The following is an 18,730-nucleotide window of genomic DNA, read 5'->3' as shown; positions in this document are numbered from 1 at the left end:
TTTGTCATCAATTGTAAAGGTAATTAAAATTACTAATTATGTAAATATTTATTGCAACTGACGTCCGGAAGCCAAATTTTATCATTGATGTTCTTGTACTTGTGAATAATGGAATAATTATTATTTTTAATTTGTAAATGTATTTAGAATAATATGAAATACCATGAACAAAAACTACTATTTAATATTTTCTTCTTCATAGTTTTGAATTTTTAAAGGGGTTAAAACTACCATTTTCATTTACTCTCACGTTTTATTCAAAATTCCCGGCATATCTGTATTGTGATCTTACTGGGAGTAGAACCTGGAATCCCTGGTGTGAGAAGTCAGTACCTCACGCATATGATTATGAAAGTTGCCTTATGTGAGATAAACGAGAATAGCAGAGCCTGATATAACCTGTCTCAGACACGATTATGATAACAAGAATATAGATAATAAATAAAACTGTGTAATAATTAAAATAATGTTTATTGAAAAATATTTACAAAATCTTCAAACATCATTACCATAAAAAAACATTCATTACAAACAAACAAAAAAAAACAAAAAGCGTCAAAAATCATATTTTAACAACGCGCTGATAGCAGAGCGTATGATATTTGTACCACCAATATGGTGGCAGAAAAATAAATTTAAATTGGTTATAAATTAAAATTGGTGTTGAATTTATTTCGGTGGTCCATACTCAGCGAAGGGGATTGAGGGCCTAGATGGCTCGAGAGCGACTCCCACAATGGTGTTGTGGTTGATGGGTGTTCCGTATGACGTGTATGGAACTCCTATCGAGGAAGGCCTGTGCTGCACTTTGATCTCCTCGTCCAGCAAAAAGTTCTGCACCATATTCAACAGAGGTCCGTCCAAAACACCGGAGTCTTCTTGTTCATGGTAGACGGTGCTGATCTGCTGGATAGGTTGGTATGACTGTTGGATATGAGGAGCTGCGAAAGAAACCTGGGGCCTTTGCACGAATGAAGGTTGGCTCACAATCGGTGGGCCGTATTCCTGTTGTGGTGCTTGGTGATGATGGACTTGTGGTGCAGGTTGGTAGTGAACTTGTGGTGCTGGCTGATGGTGAACTTGTGGTGCGGGTTGGTAGTGAACTTGGGGTGCTGGCTGATGATGAACTTGTGGTGCGGGTTGGTAGTGAATTTGTGGTGCTGGCTCATGGTGGATTTGTGGCGCAGGTTGGTAGTGGATTTGGGGTGCTGGCTCGTGATGAATTTGTGGTGCGGGTTGGTAGTGAATTTGTGGTGCTGGCTCGTGGTGGATTTGTGGTGCGGGTTGGTAATGAATTTGTGGTGCTGGCTCATGGTGGATTTCTGGTGCGGGTTGATAATGAATTTGCGGTGCTGGCTCGTGATGAATTTGTGGTGCGGGTTGGTAGTGAATTTGTGGGGGTGGCTCTTTGTATTGTGTTGGTCGGTAATATACTCGTGGTGGTGGTGGTGGAGGAGGTTTATGTTGAATTTGTGGAGGCTGGTAGTGCACTTGGGGTGCTGGTTCGTAGTGTGGGGCAGGGTGATGTTGAGGGGCTGGTCTGTAGATTACCTCTGGCTTAGACTCAATATGGAAAGTCGGTCTGCTCTCTAAGCCATGCGAGGGCTTAGGGTAGTCGTATCCCGTCGGTGGCTCTGCTGTTACGAAAGCAACCAAGGATAACAAAAACACCTGGAAACAAAAAAGGAATAGTATTTTAATGAGATAATGAAATCCTAACCTCAAAATTATTTGGACCAGTTGACTAAAATTTTGATGTTCTCAAACGAGTGGGAAAAGACATATAGGTTTTGCGTATCATTACAGACACCAAATTACGATACTTGGCCACATTATGAGAAAATAAAAGTACAGTATCCTACTGCAGCTGCATTTCATGTTTCGAGAAAATTCGTGATTGGTTAAAATGCAATTCGACGAAATTGTCTCAGTTATAAGCAAATCATTTTACAGTGGCACCGTGGATATGGTAAAATTAATAATTTGCAGTTGTATTAGTATATCTTGATAGCATTAAAACAGGCATTGAAGCAAATGATACAAATACACTAGCGAATCGCCTATGGCGCTACACTACAAGAAAAAGAAGATATTGTAACAAAAACACTATATTCCAAAGTTAACACTTAATTAAGCCAATTAAAAGATTGTATTAGAGGGGGTGGGACAAAATGCCGCTATTGCATTTATTAAGGATATACCTCAGTTGAGGCATGTTCTAAAAAGATCGTGGCTAGGCGATGCGCGGATTGCGGGTCGCGGGTCATTTGCACACGCGACTCGCAATCCGCGCATCGCCTAGCCACGATCTTTTTAGACCATGCCTCAACTGAGGTATAGCCTTAAATCCACAAAGATGAACATCTGCTTTTTGTGTTTAAAAAAATAAATATTTATACTTATATTGCTTATCAAACATTTTTTCTGTATTTTCACAAATGTTTATTTAAAAAATTAAGAAATGGCTAGAAGAAGTATCTACAAAATCTTCGGTCACCATTGTGAAATATCTTATATATCACCAAAGAGTTTGCCGTGCCGTCATAAGGTCACACATTTTGTTTGCTTTCGTAAAAAATATGCAGTTTAACGCGTCTGTCTACTTTTAGATTTTTAATGTCAAGAATTTTTCATCTCACTTTTTATTTGGTCAATATGACGCAACCTTTTTGTGTACTCAACGCATGCCGACGTAAAAAGTGAAAACGCACTAACTGCAAAAGTCGAAATGTAGGTATTAACGTGTTGATTGTTAAGGGGGTCATCTGATTTGTTCGATATCTCGACAACAATAATATTATGTGCACCTAGAAATTTATACCAGCTTTTTTGTTTTACAATATAATTGATAGTTTGTTATGCTACTCACATATTATAGCGAGGTGAACGATACATAGTTTTAAAGGACACAATAAAGCCTATCCGTTAACAACCTTAAAACTGCCAAAATTGCGACCATATTATCGAAATCACCTACAATTTTCTCATTATTACCTTCTAAAACATGTAATATATCATGAACCACTCAACATATGCTAATGTTCTGAGTTCTATCGATAAAAAACAGCATTATAGCAAGTGTTATTTTATAGGTTCTCGATGACACAACTAACTAACTGCCACACAAAAGCCAAAAGCAAGAAAACTACCGAAAATGGAAGAAAAGATAGAACAGGGTTCACAGAGAATTTTTTTTATTTTGTCCTTTCCTTGCTGAAGCTAAAAAACGTTTTAACACTTGCAAAAAATATCGCGAAATTTAACTTGTCGTTATGTTTTACGAAAAAAATACGTATAACCAATTCTCGTGGGAATATCTAGATATTAAATAAATGATTGTTGATGTAAAGATATTATTATCAAGTTTGTATCGTTGATGATAGTTTTTTAAGTAAGCTTTTAAAGTTTTGCGGGACCAAAATATGCAAGTGTTCAATTTATGTCAGTGGAAATATTGTGCCTGACTTGGAGCGAAGATGATTAATTAGCAGTGATTGAGAGACAGATATTACGTAAAATCTTTGGACCCACTATATAAAATGGGACTTATAGAATGAAAATGAACAATGCGCTGGACAATCTAGCTAAATAGCAAACCTTTGGTAGATTTTGTAATTAGTAAAGACTGCAATGAGCCGGCCATTTTTAAAAAATTCCAGACGACAGGACTTTAAAGGCCCTGACTAGACATGTACCTCATTGGAAGTGATTTAGACTGTGGAAAAGTTGGATTGGTTCTGTGGAGGAGACGTTGGAACAAGCCGATGCACAGGAGCTGGTAAACGATATTTATGGAGATACACAAAAATATATTCATATTTTTATAACAATCTTATGTGGATCTTCTTATCATCTTAGATGTGGAGTTACCTCCTGAAGAATATTCTTAATAGATTTTTTGTTACTAGAAATGATTATTAGCCATTCACTAAACTTATATAATAACCCACGCTTAAGTTCAAATCGATACCCCATTTTAATATGGTAACAACTCAAAATGTAAAGGTATTGAGGTAATATTAATGCCATTCGATGTAGAAAAGTCTTTTCTTTTTAATTCAGCAAAAAAAGTATCAAAAATTTCTTCAACGTGTCAAAAAATCATTAATCATTAATTCAATTATATGATAAATTAATATTTGGGTTAATTCCTTCTTAAACTGTAATATTCTAAAACTGAATTCTACTAAACTATATTTAAAAAAAGATCATTTCCTTCAAAATCAAGACGTTAAAATTAAAATAAGAATTTCTGCAAAAATTTCAAACGCTGTTATCTCGGAACAAGGTTTTTTGAGTTGTTTCTTTGAAATATGGTATCGAAAAATACGTTGAAAAATAAATAACGGATTTTTAAGGGCGTGAGATTCTAACATACGTATGTAAATGAGTACGTTCTATCACTATTTCACCGCGGATGCTAAGGTTGTAACTAATTGAAAAAAAATAGGTAAAGGAAATAAAAAAAATTAACATGACGTAATACTTACTTAAAGAATTAGTTGAATAATTATTTTTTATAGCATTTACAGGATTGACTAGAAATTAAAAAAAAAACTTAAAATTGTCGCAATAAATAAGATAGTTTCTGTGAAACGAGTTTTAAACGGCATAGAAACATCGGAAAATATTTAAATGATTATTATTTGAGTAAGTATATTAAAAAAATTTAATTCTTTTGAAAAAAAAAAAAAATTGGCCATATACTAATGATATTATATTTGCATAATTATGTACAATATAAGAATTCTGGTTTATTAAGAATGGGAGAAAAATGAATATATTATGCTAAAAGCCAATGAACATTGTGAGTTCAAATTTAGGTATGTTACGAAGTGTACTCAAGCCATAAAATTATAAAAAACTAGTTTTGATTGGGTTTTGATGATGTAATTAAGAAGGATTCTATTTGGGGGTTTTTATCAAACAAACAACACCTGCATTGCTGATAAATAGCAATCAGTATCTAAACCTGATTCCAATGAATACAATGCTATTTTACACTAATAAAATAATCATATTAAATACGCAATTAATATAGAGGTACATAATGATGTCTTGAAGATAAAAAAGATATAAGTATATTTATTGAGTAATTCAACTTCTAAGGTAAATATGCGATTGTAAATTCTGCATAAGCAGGACCGCATGTGCCATAGAGGTAAATTTAACGTGTAAAAGCTCAGGACACCAATATTGGGATTAAATGTAAATTGTACGTTAAACTTTTCACCGTGGCACAGTTTGCCGTGAGCTTTCTTATCGGAAAGAGATGACCGTATAGTGTAATGGTCTCCAATTTTATTAGATTTAATATGAGCATTAATTCAATTTTCATAGCCGATTTTGGCAAAATTCATTCAAGAATAAAAACCTAACCCAACCCAACCTAACCTAAAAAATAATCCAGTATATCGGCTATTTTCAAAATTTGTTTGCTAGTGTCTTACTGTAAAGTGTAAACCGACAAGAGCCGTGTTTTATATAGACATTAATTTTATGTCAGTACTATACGACCCAAAGAGGTTGGACGGTCTTACGGACAGACGGTGAAGTCTGATATAGCAAACTGAATACGTACAAGTTTCCGGACACGCATTATTGGCAGGGACCTTTAATTTGTGAATCATTTTTCATGCACAGATATTTTTGTGGAAGACTTGTGGGTTGAAATATTGTGTTTACGACCTTCTAGGCAAAGTGCCGCCCTTAATCAAACTTGGAATGTTACCCACATTAATTTATTTTTACAAATGTTCTGCAAATTCGTTCGTAGCATGTACCTACACACTTGCATATTTTATTATTATTTATTTTCGGCTATCATAAATATTTTATATACCTAATTACACTACTGAGAATTGGAGGGTTTCGTGAAACCTTCTTTCAAATAATAGTAGTTTTAGCTACGTGGAGGTCTGTGGAGTTAACAGGTTTGAAGGAACCCTTATAAAAATATTGCTTGTGCGATGAACAGTTATTATAATATCAACTGTAGAAAGGAGAAAGGGCGTAACCCTCAATTTTTCAAAATATGTTTTATTGCATAATAACGTTATAAACGACTAAATACACGTAGTGTCCAAAGGAAATAAGCTGAAAATGCCGATTTATTATCTAAATTTTTGTTAACAATTAAAAAAAAGAAGAAAACAACGTAGGAAAAACATCCTAACTATTATTTTTGTTGATTTTTTATTTAATTAACTCAATAATTAATATCAGATTAGTGATATAAAACCAAATTAATAATTATGATGCATTTCAAGATTATGTATATTGTTCACTTTAACGTTGACCAAAACAATAACAAAAACGTTGATGTACCTCCTGTAAAATTTTATTTGTGTGGATTACACCCTTTTCCTTTCCACAGACAATATGTGTATTACAGCGGGAATGCGTATTATAATACAACAATAGTTATGTTGTCAAGATTTTTATGCTTCGATTATTTAAAAAAAATAAGATGTTATTTCTAATGAATCGACCGCATTGTTTGTCCTTTATAATATGCTCCCTCCATGCAACGAATAATCTGCCTACCCCTACATGAATATGAGATATAGATATAATATGAGAGATTGTTAAAAGTGAAAGGAGATATTTTTAAAACGTCAGCGATTGGAGAAGAACCGGAAGACAAGACTACCTGCATTCGTTATCAGATGATTAGATAATAAATAATGAATAATGAACCTATGTTAAAATATGCAATATGGACGGACACAGACATATTTTCATTTTTCTACCTGTCAAGAATAAATCATTATTTAAAAGGTTAAACAAATATTGTTATATTCGATGCCATGACATAATAACAGATGAAATCTTTAAGATATTAATATATAAAGTCTAAAAATTTCATTCAGCTATTAATAATATTTTCGAATTTAAAAAAAAAAAAAAACATAAATAAAATACATCGTTTTTGATAAACCATGGTTATTAATAATTGAATGGTATATAAATAGGAGAACAACATGTTATGTCACACACATGTCTAACATAGGTATCGTTGATTAAATATTTTAAAGTCAATTACTCTAAAGGGCGTCGGTTTTTGTCTGGGGTTGCTTATAATTAATTGCGCTCATCCGTTCGTCCGGTGTTTCACAGGGGGGAAACTTTTGAGTTAATATGATTCCTATGCACTATTAAGTCTGACGTGGATGTAGACCATAGACAATACATGTTTTTACCTTGAACGAAATATACATTATTTTTACAACGTTTTTCTCAACTCGTATTCTTATTTGTCCGCTGGTTCTTTGTCCGGTACAAATCTTGCAATCGATTTTTAACTAACTTCCCGACTAGCTAGACATTTGAAACTTTTATAATATATCAGAACATGATACCAATGCATTTTTTTAATACTTTTAGCCGTATTTAAGTAGAATTGAATACATTTTCAGTTAATTCTGTTTTGTATGAAAAGGTATTTCGACACCATTATTGGTTGCTGGGGGAGCAACAAGATTATTAATATACACTTTCGTTACTATGGAAATCAATATGACATGTCAAGTACAAATTTTTTTGATCGTTTAAGCTAGTCAAGTCAAGTTTATATGGTTCAACAGAATTTAAAAACGTTGTATATAAAAAGTTATTTTTATCTTATAATTATCTTGTTTTTAGATTGTCTGATAATTTTCAATGCTCTATAATACTTTGACTACCTAACTATTACTACCGTCTTGTAGTACACGGTTTGATCTACGAGACTGCATTGCCAGTTCAAAAAAAATGAATGTCTTCACCTGCCTTCAATTATTATTATTGATAATACTATTATAGTGGGTATTAATTTTTCAATAAATTTTAGTGGTCAGATACAAGTGATGCCCATATGAATTGTACGGTACATGAATATGCTGTTTCTAATTTAATTATTAGACTTTGTACAACTTCACTTTAATATAACGTGGGGCTGCTGCCGAAAGTTGGTAAGTCTATTAACAATATTTACATTGCATAAAAACTGCCTACTAATATTTTCAAATAAAAGCGCTTGTTTTGCGTGAAAACAATATGTGCTGACTGCTGACAAACAAGCAATTGTAACCATATTTACGAAAAAGTAGTTTCATCGAAAGTAGAGACGCATGGTCTCGTGGAATGTTTGTTAAATTAAAGCGCAAATTTTAACGTTAGCAATCGTCTGAACTACGTTTAATTTGATAGCAAAATTGTGGACACGCGTTGAGTTTCAAACACAGAACAGATAATAAATAGAATACCAATAGGCTATATTCAATACGCCGCATGGTGAAACAGGCTTTTAAATGTGTGAGTGTCCTACGAAAATGAAGCACGCATTATGCACGTGCAATAGTGTGTGTAATACACCAACATTAAATGAGCGTAAATGCACAAACCGAGAGCAGTTTTCAGTATTCGATGTTTAACGTATTCTAGACACGTGTGTAAGTTTAACCCGGATTCATCCTTACTCGAGTCGGTTACCTGCTATCGCCTTACCCGTTGTGTATTTCAGTTTCCATTATTTCTGAGTTCCCTGGTTTCAAACAAATGTATTGTAACACGTGTATTTATAACAAACAGTTGTATAAATTTTACGTGGACATAATAATATAATATAATATATTAGTTTGGACTATCTGATGACTAGGCTTAGGATTCATAGGTATTTAAATATTTTTAGGTATTTAGAGTTAATAACGGATTACATGTGTCTCTATATTATAAATATGTACTTATTACATTAACATGCAATTAAAGCACAAATAAATAATAAGCATTATGCCTGATTTTAGAGGGCATGTCAAACTTTAGATTGAAATTACTCCATAAGGTGATTTAGAGACATACCAACTCTTGGATCGGAAATCTTGAGAATTTTTTCATCAATGTGTCTGGGTATTAATTGAGTCAGCATAGAATTCTATTTTATAAAATCGAACAATCTAAATTATGTATCAAAGTTAGTTAATTAGTTAAAAGCTACTTTGGATATCACAGTGTTGTATTTTAATTTTATTAGTACGTATTCCTGTAGTATATAATCAAGAAACATCTAAACAATGGCGTAACAACCGAAATAGCTAAAGACTAATTTAAGAATTTACAATGTGTCCTGAATGGTTATCACTAATAGTAAAAATATGTTAAATTCTAAAACAATAATCAATGAAAAATATAGATCCTTGTCAGCAAATTAAAACATTTGCAACATTATAGCGACGTTATTGATTTTAAAATGACATCGTAGAATTTCACTGCGTTTCCAAAACTCTCTCTTTCTATAATAAAATACTACAGAAATACCAATTTAAAACCTATAAATATTTATATTTTGAAATGAATTTGGTTGCTAACACCTTTAAAGATAAAAGACTTGTTTTAAAATTGATTTTGAAGATTTGACGGAGACATTGATTAATATACTTATTTTAGGAAATATATAAAACATAATTAATTATTGTTAAAATTTATAAATGTGTTTTTATGTACAATATGAACTTTAAGCCGAATGATACAATCTATTTATTACGCATATATTATACAGATCGCATATATTATACAGATTTTAAATTTGCTCCTGTTGGCATTGTAGCGTATACGTTTGAGTTGGGCACAACGCTCAACGCTGCCACTCAGGAAGTACATTTAGGGGTGCGTTGGTACGACCGTACTCCAAGCACGAGCTCATGAGCGGACACGGCAGCCCTCGGTGATTAAAGTAATTACACGTGTTCCGGATGCCGCCAGAGAGTTCGACAATTTGTATTCTTGTGGCACAACCTCAAGGGTTCTGTCGCCCTCTCCGAGACTCCTTCACCCTGCAGTGGTGCAGGTTTTGCATGATTACAGTTGGCGATGGACCAAACTTGTGCTTACTCTATTCCCCTACGCTGGGGCATGACAGGATGAAATAGTAGTAATATATAGTTTAAGGGGGGACATGCTCGTCGAAGGTCGAAATTGATTTTTTATTGTATTTTCAAACCATGATCTTCGACACTCCTTAAACGTTGTAGATAATCTATTTATATAATTTTGAAGCCTTATTATCTTTTATATTTATTTTAAACATTTGATGACTGCATAAAGTATTTTTGTTACATAAAATAGTATTCTTTTAAACCTCTCGCTCTAATGTTTTAGAATATAGTCATATTTCGGTACATAACTGTGCAGTGGTGTCAAGATTTTTTACGTTTATTAATTTTCAAACGCATTTATAAAACCATAAGTATAATTTTAAACGAGATAATTTTTGTAAAATATTCACGATAAAAAATTATATTGATAATCTCTGTGATCCCAAATTTGACAAGAATTAGGCATTTTATTATTCAAAAAATTGGCAAGATTAACACATTTGAAGATGATTCTAAAGATAATTATTATAAGCTATGTCTTTGACCATTCAAGTGTGATAAACATCTTATGAATAATGATTGCTTTATAATAATTATTGACCTAAGAATAAGGTAGTGTTTTTTTGAAATACGCCATTTCTTTTGTCATTCCCCAGTGGTTAAGCTACAACATACGGCCGTAGCCATAAATTGACAAACTATAATTGAAGTAAGGAGTAAAATAATATTGACGCACGTGTTTGAACATGTACCGTTTAAAAAAAATAAAAAAAATTTCGGTTAGGTACATGTTCAAACACGCGCGTTAACATAATTTTACTCACTACTTTAATTATAGTTTGTCAATTTATGGCTACGGTCGTATGTTGTAGCTTAACCACTAGGGAATGACAAAAGAAATGGCGTATTTCAAAAAAACACTACCTTATTATTAGGTCAATAATTATTATAAAGCAATTCATAAGATGTTTATCACACTTGAATGGTCAAAGACATAGCTTATAATAAGTATCAAATGTGTTAATCTTGCCGATTTTTTGAATAATAAAATGCCTAATTCTTGTCAAATTTGGGATCACAGAGATTATCAATATAATTTTTTATTGTGAATATTTTACAAAAAATATCTCGTAATAAATTATACTAATGGTTTCATAAATGCGTTTAAAATTAATAAACGTAAAAAATCTTAACACCACTACACAGTTATGTACCGAAATATGACTATATTCTAAAACATTAGAGCGAGAGGTTTAAAAGAATACTATTTTATGTAACAAAAATACTTTATGCAGTCATCAAATGTTTAAAATAAATATAAAAGATAATAAGGCTTCAAAATTATATAAATAGATTATTTACAACGTTTAAGGAGTGTCCAGGATCATGGTTTGAAAATACAATAAAAACTCAATTTTGACCTACGACGAGCACGTGGGCCGTTAATGCAAATACTAAACGCCTTCTTGCATTCTGACCTCTCATAATATACGTGTATAATGTTAACGCAAATTAGTTGAATTTAATAAAAATAATTTAGTTTATATTATATAAGAACAGAATATGTACAATATAATATTTTAAAAGGTTTTGATTTCACATTACGACGCCCCAGGCTAATAAAAGAGAATCCATTTAGTACCTAATTAATTATTGTAGAAAAATGTTGATTGCTGTACCTCATAGGTACGTTTTGTAGAAGATCAGTATATTCTCACGCATTTTTAGTGTCATAAATCTAATAATCAAAGAATGTAAAAAGCTCGTGTGGCTCGAGCCGATGATTTGCATAAACTTGTTTAGTTGTGTCATTAAAGTTTACGAATGTTTTTGAAATTTACGGACTTCCTGTCACATTAGCTGTAGCATTAAAAGCTATGGTGTTACCATATGGTGTTTGATATTGGTGTTAAAGCTTATAATCGATTGAATCAATACTCTACTCTTTGTAGGTATAATAATAAGAAAGATAAAATAAAAATTTGCGACTTTTTTCTGTCAGGGTCAATTTTAGTCAATTTTACGTAGAACCTTGAAATTTGCTAGATATTTTATGCTCAAGTGGTGACAGTACATTATATTGATATTTGGGGGCGGTCCAGTACTGTATAGTGTTTTTCAAAAACATTTTTTTGGTTAATAACGGCCACCGCACAAAATCTACGTTACTTAATAGATTCCTAATGGACATATAAAATACTTAGGTATCAAAATGTCGTCGATTTATTTTTCGAGATAATAGAACTTAATCTTCACGTTCTTTAATACGTTTATAAAGCGTCCGACATGAAGTGGGATATTAAGAACACTGCTGAATAATTAGGAGTGGCATTTGTTGATACTCGAAAATTTAATATCGATACTAAGTACTTAATCACAATAAAACACAACACATAGCTCACAATTATTATTCCACATAATATTGTCAATTAAAGAGTGATTATTATATTCAACTAAATTGATCCAGATATTGATGTTATTTCCACTTGTGTAAGGTAAGTTTAGGTTAAATTTTGTTTTATAAGTTGCTTAAATATACTCTAATTAGCAGTTGAATCATTAGATTACGTATAAAATATTATTTACTATTCTATTACCTCCTCCATGTCATATTGCAAACGTTTTCAATTGATAATTTGTAATATCAAACGTATATAAATAAACTTGGATTTAAACGTTGAATGTCGCCCACTTTTGTATGACATTCTCAATGATATTAAGTCAGTGGTTCCAATTGACAATGCCTTATTAAAGCGGGTGAAATAGGTACTGGGTGTTATTTTAATTATGTATATGGAATAACTATTGAATAATATTTTGTTTTATTTTAATTAATTCATTTTTTTTAACCACCAAGATAAGGTGCATTATAGTGGTTAATTTTTACTAAGTACGAGTATATAACGATTATAGAACGAATTGTTTTAAACGAATGTTTAATTATTGTGTTAACAGCATATCAAAGAAAGTAGCGTAGGTTCTCATGGCCGTATTATTTTCATTGATTTTTTTAAAATTTTCAATGATTGGTCGCTTTTTAAGGCTGGTATTTGGAAAAGATGTTTATTTTTTTATTTAACGTTAGTTATAACACGAAATTGCATAAAATTAACACATTTTCCTTACGATATGCTAATAATATTATGCATTCTTGTTGAATAAATAATCACTATGTTAATATTTATACTCCTCCAATGACCACTTTTCTTGTATATAACCGTTCACCTCGTGATACTAACGTAAAAATGTTATAAACATCAGTGGCGAAGACTATACGTTGCATGGAGACAAACAATGAAAACACGAAACAGTGCAATACTAAAACATGGGACATTTTATTCGGGGGTATTCGGCTAAAAACAGCACCACGTCATTATTATATAGATTCTTAATCTACGACATTTTATTATTGAATCACTAATACTAGTGTTGGTGGAAGGTGGAAAGGTGTTTAAAGAATCAGGTAATATTAAAATGTCTTCTTAGTTAATTTCAATATAAGTATTTATCTGACACACGCACATCTAATAAATACAAATGAAAATTACAGTCAATGCCGCAGGCGAAAAAAATTGTAATACTACCTTTATTTAGTTAACGTCATAATATATATACTTAAGTATATTTTTTTTCGACCATGTCCGATCCTAATAGGATCATATTATGGGCATCCACAGAGTAGAGGTTTGTGTTAACAGATTTTGTTTTTTACGAGAAATGGATGTCAGCCACTTGCTCAACCTATTAGGTCCATACCCTGATTCACACACAAATTGAAAAACAATATGTGTACTTGCCAGACCCAGGATTCGAACCTGAGACCCACGGCGTAATAGTCCAAAGCTTAAGCCGCGTGGCCACCGTGGGTGTCAAAATATATATGGTGTCATAATATAATATATGAAACGTAATCTAATATGTAAATATTTGTATTTCATCATTATTTTGCCTTCCATTACGAGACGTTATTTTTCAATATGGTCATACTTGCAATACATTTTATCCCTTGTACTCGGATAGATTCACAAGTTTATTGAAAAAAAAAACTATTAAATACTCACTATGATATTTCTTTCGACCATGTCCGATCCTAATAGGATCATAAGGGCCTCCACAGAGTGGAGGTTTGTATTGACAGATTTTTGTTTTTACGAGAAATGGATGTCAGCCACTTGCTCAACCTATTAGGTCCATACTCTGACTCATACACAAATTGAAAAACAATATGTTTACTACCTGGGACCCTCGACTCTATAGGCCGGAATTTAAGCCACTATGATATTTACGAAAATTAGTAATGTATTTTATTGAACACGTTGTTTACCACAAATAACATATTTTATACGGACTGGACTGCCAATTAAATACGTAGATTTTAAACATCGACCTATTCCTTGATAATACAATAGCACATAAAGAAAAATAGTAAAAAAAAATATCTTAGAAATAAAATTTATCGTCCACTGTGAATTGTAAATTTTTCGTTAATATTTTTTATGATAGTAGCACAAAGTATACGAATATATTGCTCATACGGTGGACTACTGTTTCCAAAATCTATTAGTGAAATGAAATCGAGAGTTTTCTCTTTTATGTGTGATTTTGTTTTCTATATACCTACTCAACCACAGTTTTCTGCATAATAATATGATAATCTCTGAATAGTTATCGCATATCAAATTTTACGAATGTCATAAATAACAATATAATAAAATAGTAGACATCATATTATTAATATCATCTTGCTTATTGTTTAACCAGCGTTATTCAACCTTTTTTGTTTAAGTACCCCCCTTCCCCCCAGCAAATATAGTTTTATTTTTATTTTTGTACTTCTCTATACATACACCCACTTGGCATAGTTTGTAGAGCACTCGCCTCACTTCTATTTCGCTACTGAAAAGTATGTGCGTTGCTTTTTTCAATCCAGTGCAAGGACTCAATGGGCTTGTCGAGTTTTAATTATGCATTTTTCGTACAAACTATCTTAATAATATAACCTCTACTGAGTAGAAGATTATATTTTTCTCCGCTTAGGAGTGAATATGGAAATTTTTACAAATGAATATTAATATAGTAAGTACTTTATTACAATATGTCAAAATTTACATTGGAATTTTAAGAGCTCACAGTAAGTTCACTTTTTAATAGTTACGTAGATATTATATTATCAACAGAAATAAGATAGAAATGCGAAAACCAATCAAATAAATTTAGATATTAAATCAGCATTTACAGCTCACATCCTTTGGCCACAACGTGTATTTAGTCGTATCAACGTTAATATCCAATAAAACCTATTTTGAAAAAACTTAGGGTTACGTCTTTTTTCCTTTCTACAGTCGATATATTTGGAGTAGTTAATCTTAAAATGGATTAACCCACAAGTTAAAAATATAGCTTATAACAACAAATTAAAATTGCATGACAAAATATGGATCCAAGGGTAATCTACGATATCAAAAAATGTTTATTTTATAATAAAGGCAAACAACTAATTTGTTTTAATGACGGTGCTACAAACAAAATAGTATAAATCGACCAATGACGTATTGTAATATAACCAAAATTTCTTATTTTTGCCAGAATTTAACAGAAAATTTGTGTTTTTTTTTAAATAATTCAGTCCGAGAGAATGCAGAAATTATTGTGTTATACGATATTAATATTACGCATTCCGTAACCATAATTATAATCATTTTTATAAAATTGCGAAATCGTCCACTGTGTAACTTGGAAGTAGTAAAAAAGCTCGTCTATTACCATCCATTGTCTGGGATCCAAAGAAAAGACACAATGGATGAATAATCAGCTTTATATTCTCCATAAGGGTCTTGAGAGCCTACCAAGGAAGTCAAGTGTTTAAAGGTTTTTTTTATTATGACACAATATGCTTGTTTTAAGCCCGGAACTTACAATAAGGTGAAACTAAAGTAAAGACATAACTACGACGTATGTATGATTGGAAAACGATATGCGTTTGTCTGAGTCTTGCGAATTATAGCTCAGAGAGCATGAGCCAGGCATGCTAGTGCAGCACAAGATCGTGGCACAAATATTACGGGTATTAGTTTAATATACTAGATGCATAACTTAGGAACTGATCATTAAAGGAATCCAAGTGAATAATATACCTAACTAAGATGAGTGAATTAACTTAAACGTAAACATTAAAACAAACGATTAAATAGCTGATTTCAATATTTTAAAAATATTGTGTCATTCTCAAATTATACATTATGAAAAATTTTGGTATTTAAAAAAAGTCAGGTCAAAATATTCAATCAGTTAATAGGAAAATGCTAATAACTTTTCAAATGAAATAATCGTAAGTTCATATGAAAATACATTTTTATACTTATATGTCAGAAAAGTTACACTACTTGAATTGAAAAACATATTGAATATATTAATACAACAAGATAAGAAATATATATTTATATATATATTTTAATACATAATAAAACAACGCCCTCTTAAACACATTCTCACGTAAATGGAATATATCAAAATCAAATGATTTTGTCATTGCGATTGAGATTTTTACTAGTAACCTAAGAGAAACAACCATAGTATATATTACTAATCGTGTGAATTGGCTATGGGTTTTGTGGGTTTTATGAGTTTGATTGGGCTTACTATGATGAAAAACTAAACAAAAACAATTACAAGATAAAAAGAACTTTTTATATAACAAGGTTTTTGAATTTTCTATTGAATCATATAAACTTGACTTGACTAGCTTAAACGATCAAAACAAATTGTACTTGACATGTCATATTGATTTCCATAGTAACGCACGTATATATTAATAATTTAGTTGCTAGGACCCAGATGAATGAAATGAATGAAACCAATAATGGTGTCGAAATAACTTTTCATACAAAACAGAATTAACTGAAAATTAATTCAATTCTACTTAAACATGGCTGAAAGTATTAAAAAAATGCATTGGCATCGTGTTCTGATATATTCTAAAAGTTTCAAATATCTAGCTAGTCTATAAGTTAGTTAAAAATCTATTGCAAGATTTGTACCGGACAAATAAGAATACGAGCTAAGAAAAACGTTGTAAAATAAGGGAGAAAAACGAAGCCAAAACAAAGTGGTTGTATGAAATAATTAGCGTTTGCGGCGACTAGATCAGACGGCCTGAAGGGCTCAAAAATAGTTAAACACCAACTTAATTACATTGTATACATCCACATTAAGAGAATATTCAATACTGGTTTCACAGATAGTTATCTAGAATGCAGAAATTCTTATGTATACAATGCATATTAAGTCATAATATCGAACTGGATTAAAGAAGTAGTTGAGTAGGTAGAAAGTAAATTAAAAAAAAATGTGTAGGTTATTATGATTATAATTATTAATATTGGGGTAGTTCAAATGTTTGTAACTGTAGCTTCTTGATTATATACGTTATTTAAGGTCAAATACAAGGATACATTGTCAAAATAGTTTTACCGTCATTTTTATTAATGAATTACCGGCATTTTAAGGGTGTATATAATTCTTATTAATGATTATTGTGTATGTATTAAGACTCACCGCTTTTATTGACGCCATCTTGTTAGATTCGTTGAACAGGTCGGCTCAAACTGCCAGTTTTTGTCGCCCATTGCTTTATATACTGGACAAGTATGGGGGAAACTTTAGAAGATTTTTTTAATCAAACAAAAGTGAACGAAGATTCGCGACATTTTTTGTTTGGAATGGATTGAGAAAGATGCATGGACGATTTAACCCATTCGATTCCAAGCTCTTATAGTTTTAATATTTTCAAAACAGGACTATAGAAAATTAATTATCAATAAAACAGATAAATACACACTAGAAAAAATCATTTTATGGAAAAAAATACGACACCCGATGGGACTTGAAGCTATATCTGCTGAATTTGCGCCAGTATGCTTTTCTAATTAAGCTACGGGCATCTTATCCTTAAGAGCGTACATAAGTGAAACAGCAAATAATTTTCAACTATAGGTGCGACGAAATTTTGGACTAGCTGCCAATCGGAGAGCGAAAGCGAGCTGTGAACACATCAATTTGTTTTGTGATAGCGTCGGGGGAATTAATTATTAAACCGTGTAAAGATGACTAAAAAACATTACCCATTTACTTGAAAAAGAAAACATGTCAATGAATTTATTATTATTATAACAAATAGAACAATAAATGGACGCATGTTGAATTTTTATGACAAATTATGTTTTGTTTTGCACGCGTAGTTTGCACATTCTTCGCGTCGCGCAGTCACGATCGTTTTAGACTGTGCCCCAGCTGAAGTATAGCCTTAATTAATAACCGACGTCGCGGTTCGATAAGCATTTCATGTGACAACTACTAGTTAAAATCGTCGAAAATATCTGTCGATGCAGATACAGGTTCAAGTCCCGTCGGCTGTCATATTTTTTTCTACAAAATGATTTTTCTAGTGTGTATAATAATATGCATGAGATGTTTTCAAATTATGTATATCCAATATATAGAATGTTACATTCTCAAATATTGTGTCTTATTTGTTGAATAAAAAAGAAATAGTTTATTAAATAAATCAGGTGATTTCTCATTGAATGAATACCTACCTAAAACCATGATATATCTTTCAATTGAGGGCTGGTATGTTTGTCAAAATTTCTCGAATAACCAAACTGGCATGAAGTGCAATAATTAGGCGCTTGCATAGTATCTTCAAAAGTGACCTCCAAATTAAGCGTAAAGTGTTCAACCAATGTGGTGTGCTACCAATGCTACCAAGAGAAATAAAAAAAATACAAATAATGCAACATGGCATGGAAAAGTGCATGTTGGACATAACGCGGAAAGACAAAAATAAATAAATATATATTCATGTATATTTTGTTAATCTC

General features: G+C 31.6%; 1 protein-coding gene across 1 annotated transcript; it reads right to left on the bottom strand.

The window, feature by feature from the left end:
• Positions 1–455: 455 nt before the first annotated feature.
• LOC147069080 (uncharacterized) lies at positions 456–17,457 on the bottom strand. The gene is made up of 2 exons (XM_085950974.1): positions 17,406–17,457; positions 456–1,671 (listed from the first exon to the last, which is right to left on the bottom strand). Exons 1-2 carry the CDS (start codon positions 17,421–17,423, stop codon positions 670–672), a joined length of 1,020 nt encoding a protein of 339 aa, XP_085807100.1. The 5' UTR covers positions 17,424–17,457; the 3' UTR covers positions 456–669.
• Positions 17,458–18,730: the final 1,273 nt, after the last annotated feature.

The sequence above is a fragment of the Rhyacophila brunnea genome, unplaced genomic scaffold (assembly GCF_057557595.1).
Source record: "Rhyacophila brunnea isolate RB1 unplaced genomic scaffold, BYU_Rbru_1.0 scaffold_24, whole genome shotgun sequence".
Classification (NCBI taxonomy): domain Eukaryota; kingdom Metazoa; phylum Arthropoda; class Insecta; order Trichoptera; family Rhyacophilidae; genus Rhyacophila; species Rhyacophila brunnea.
The sequence above is the reverse complement of the archived record's forward strand: the minus strand, read 5'-3'. Positions and strand labels throughout refer to the sequence as shown.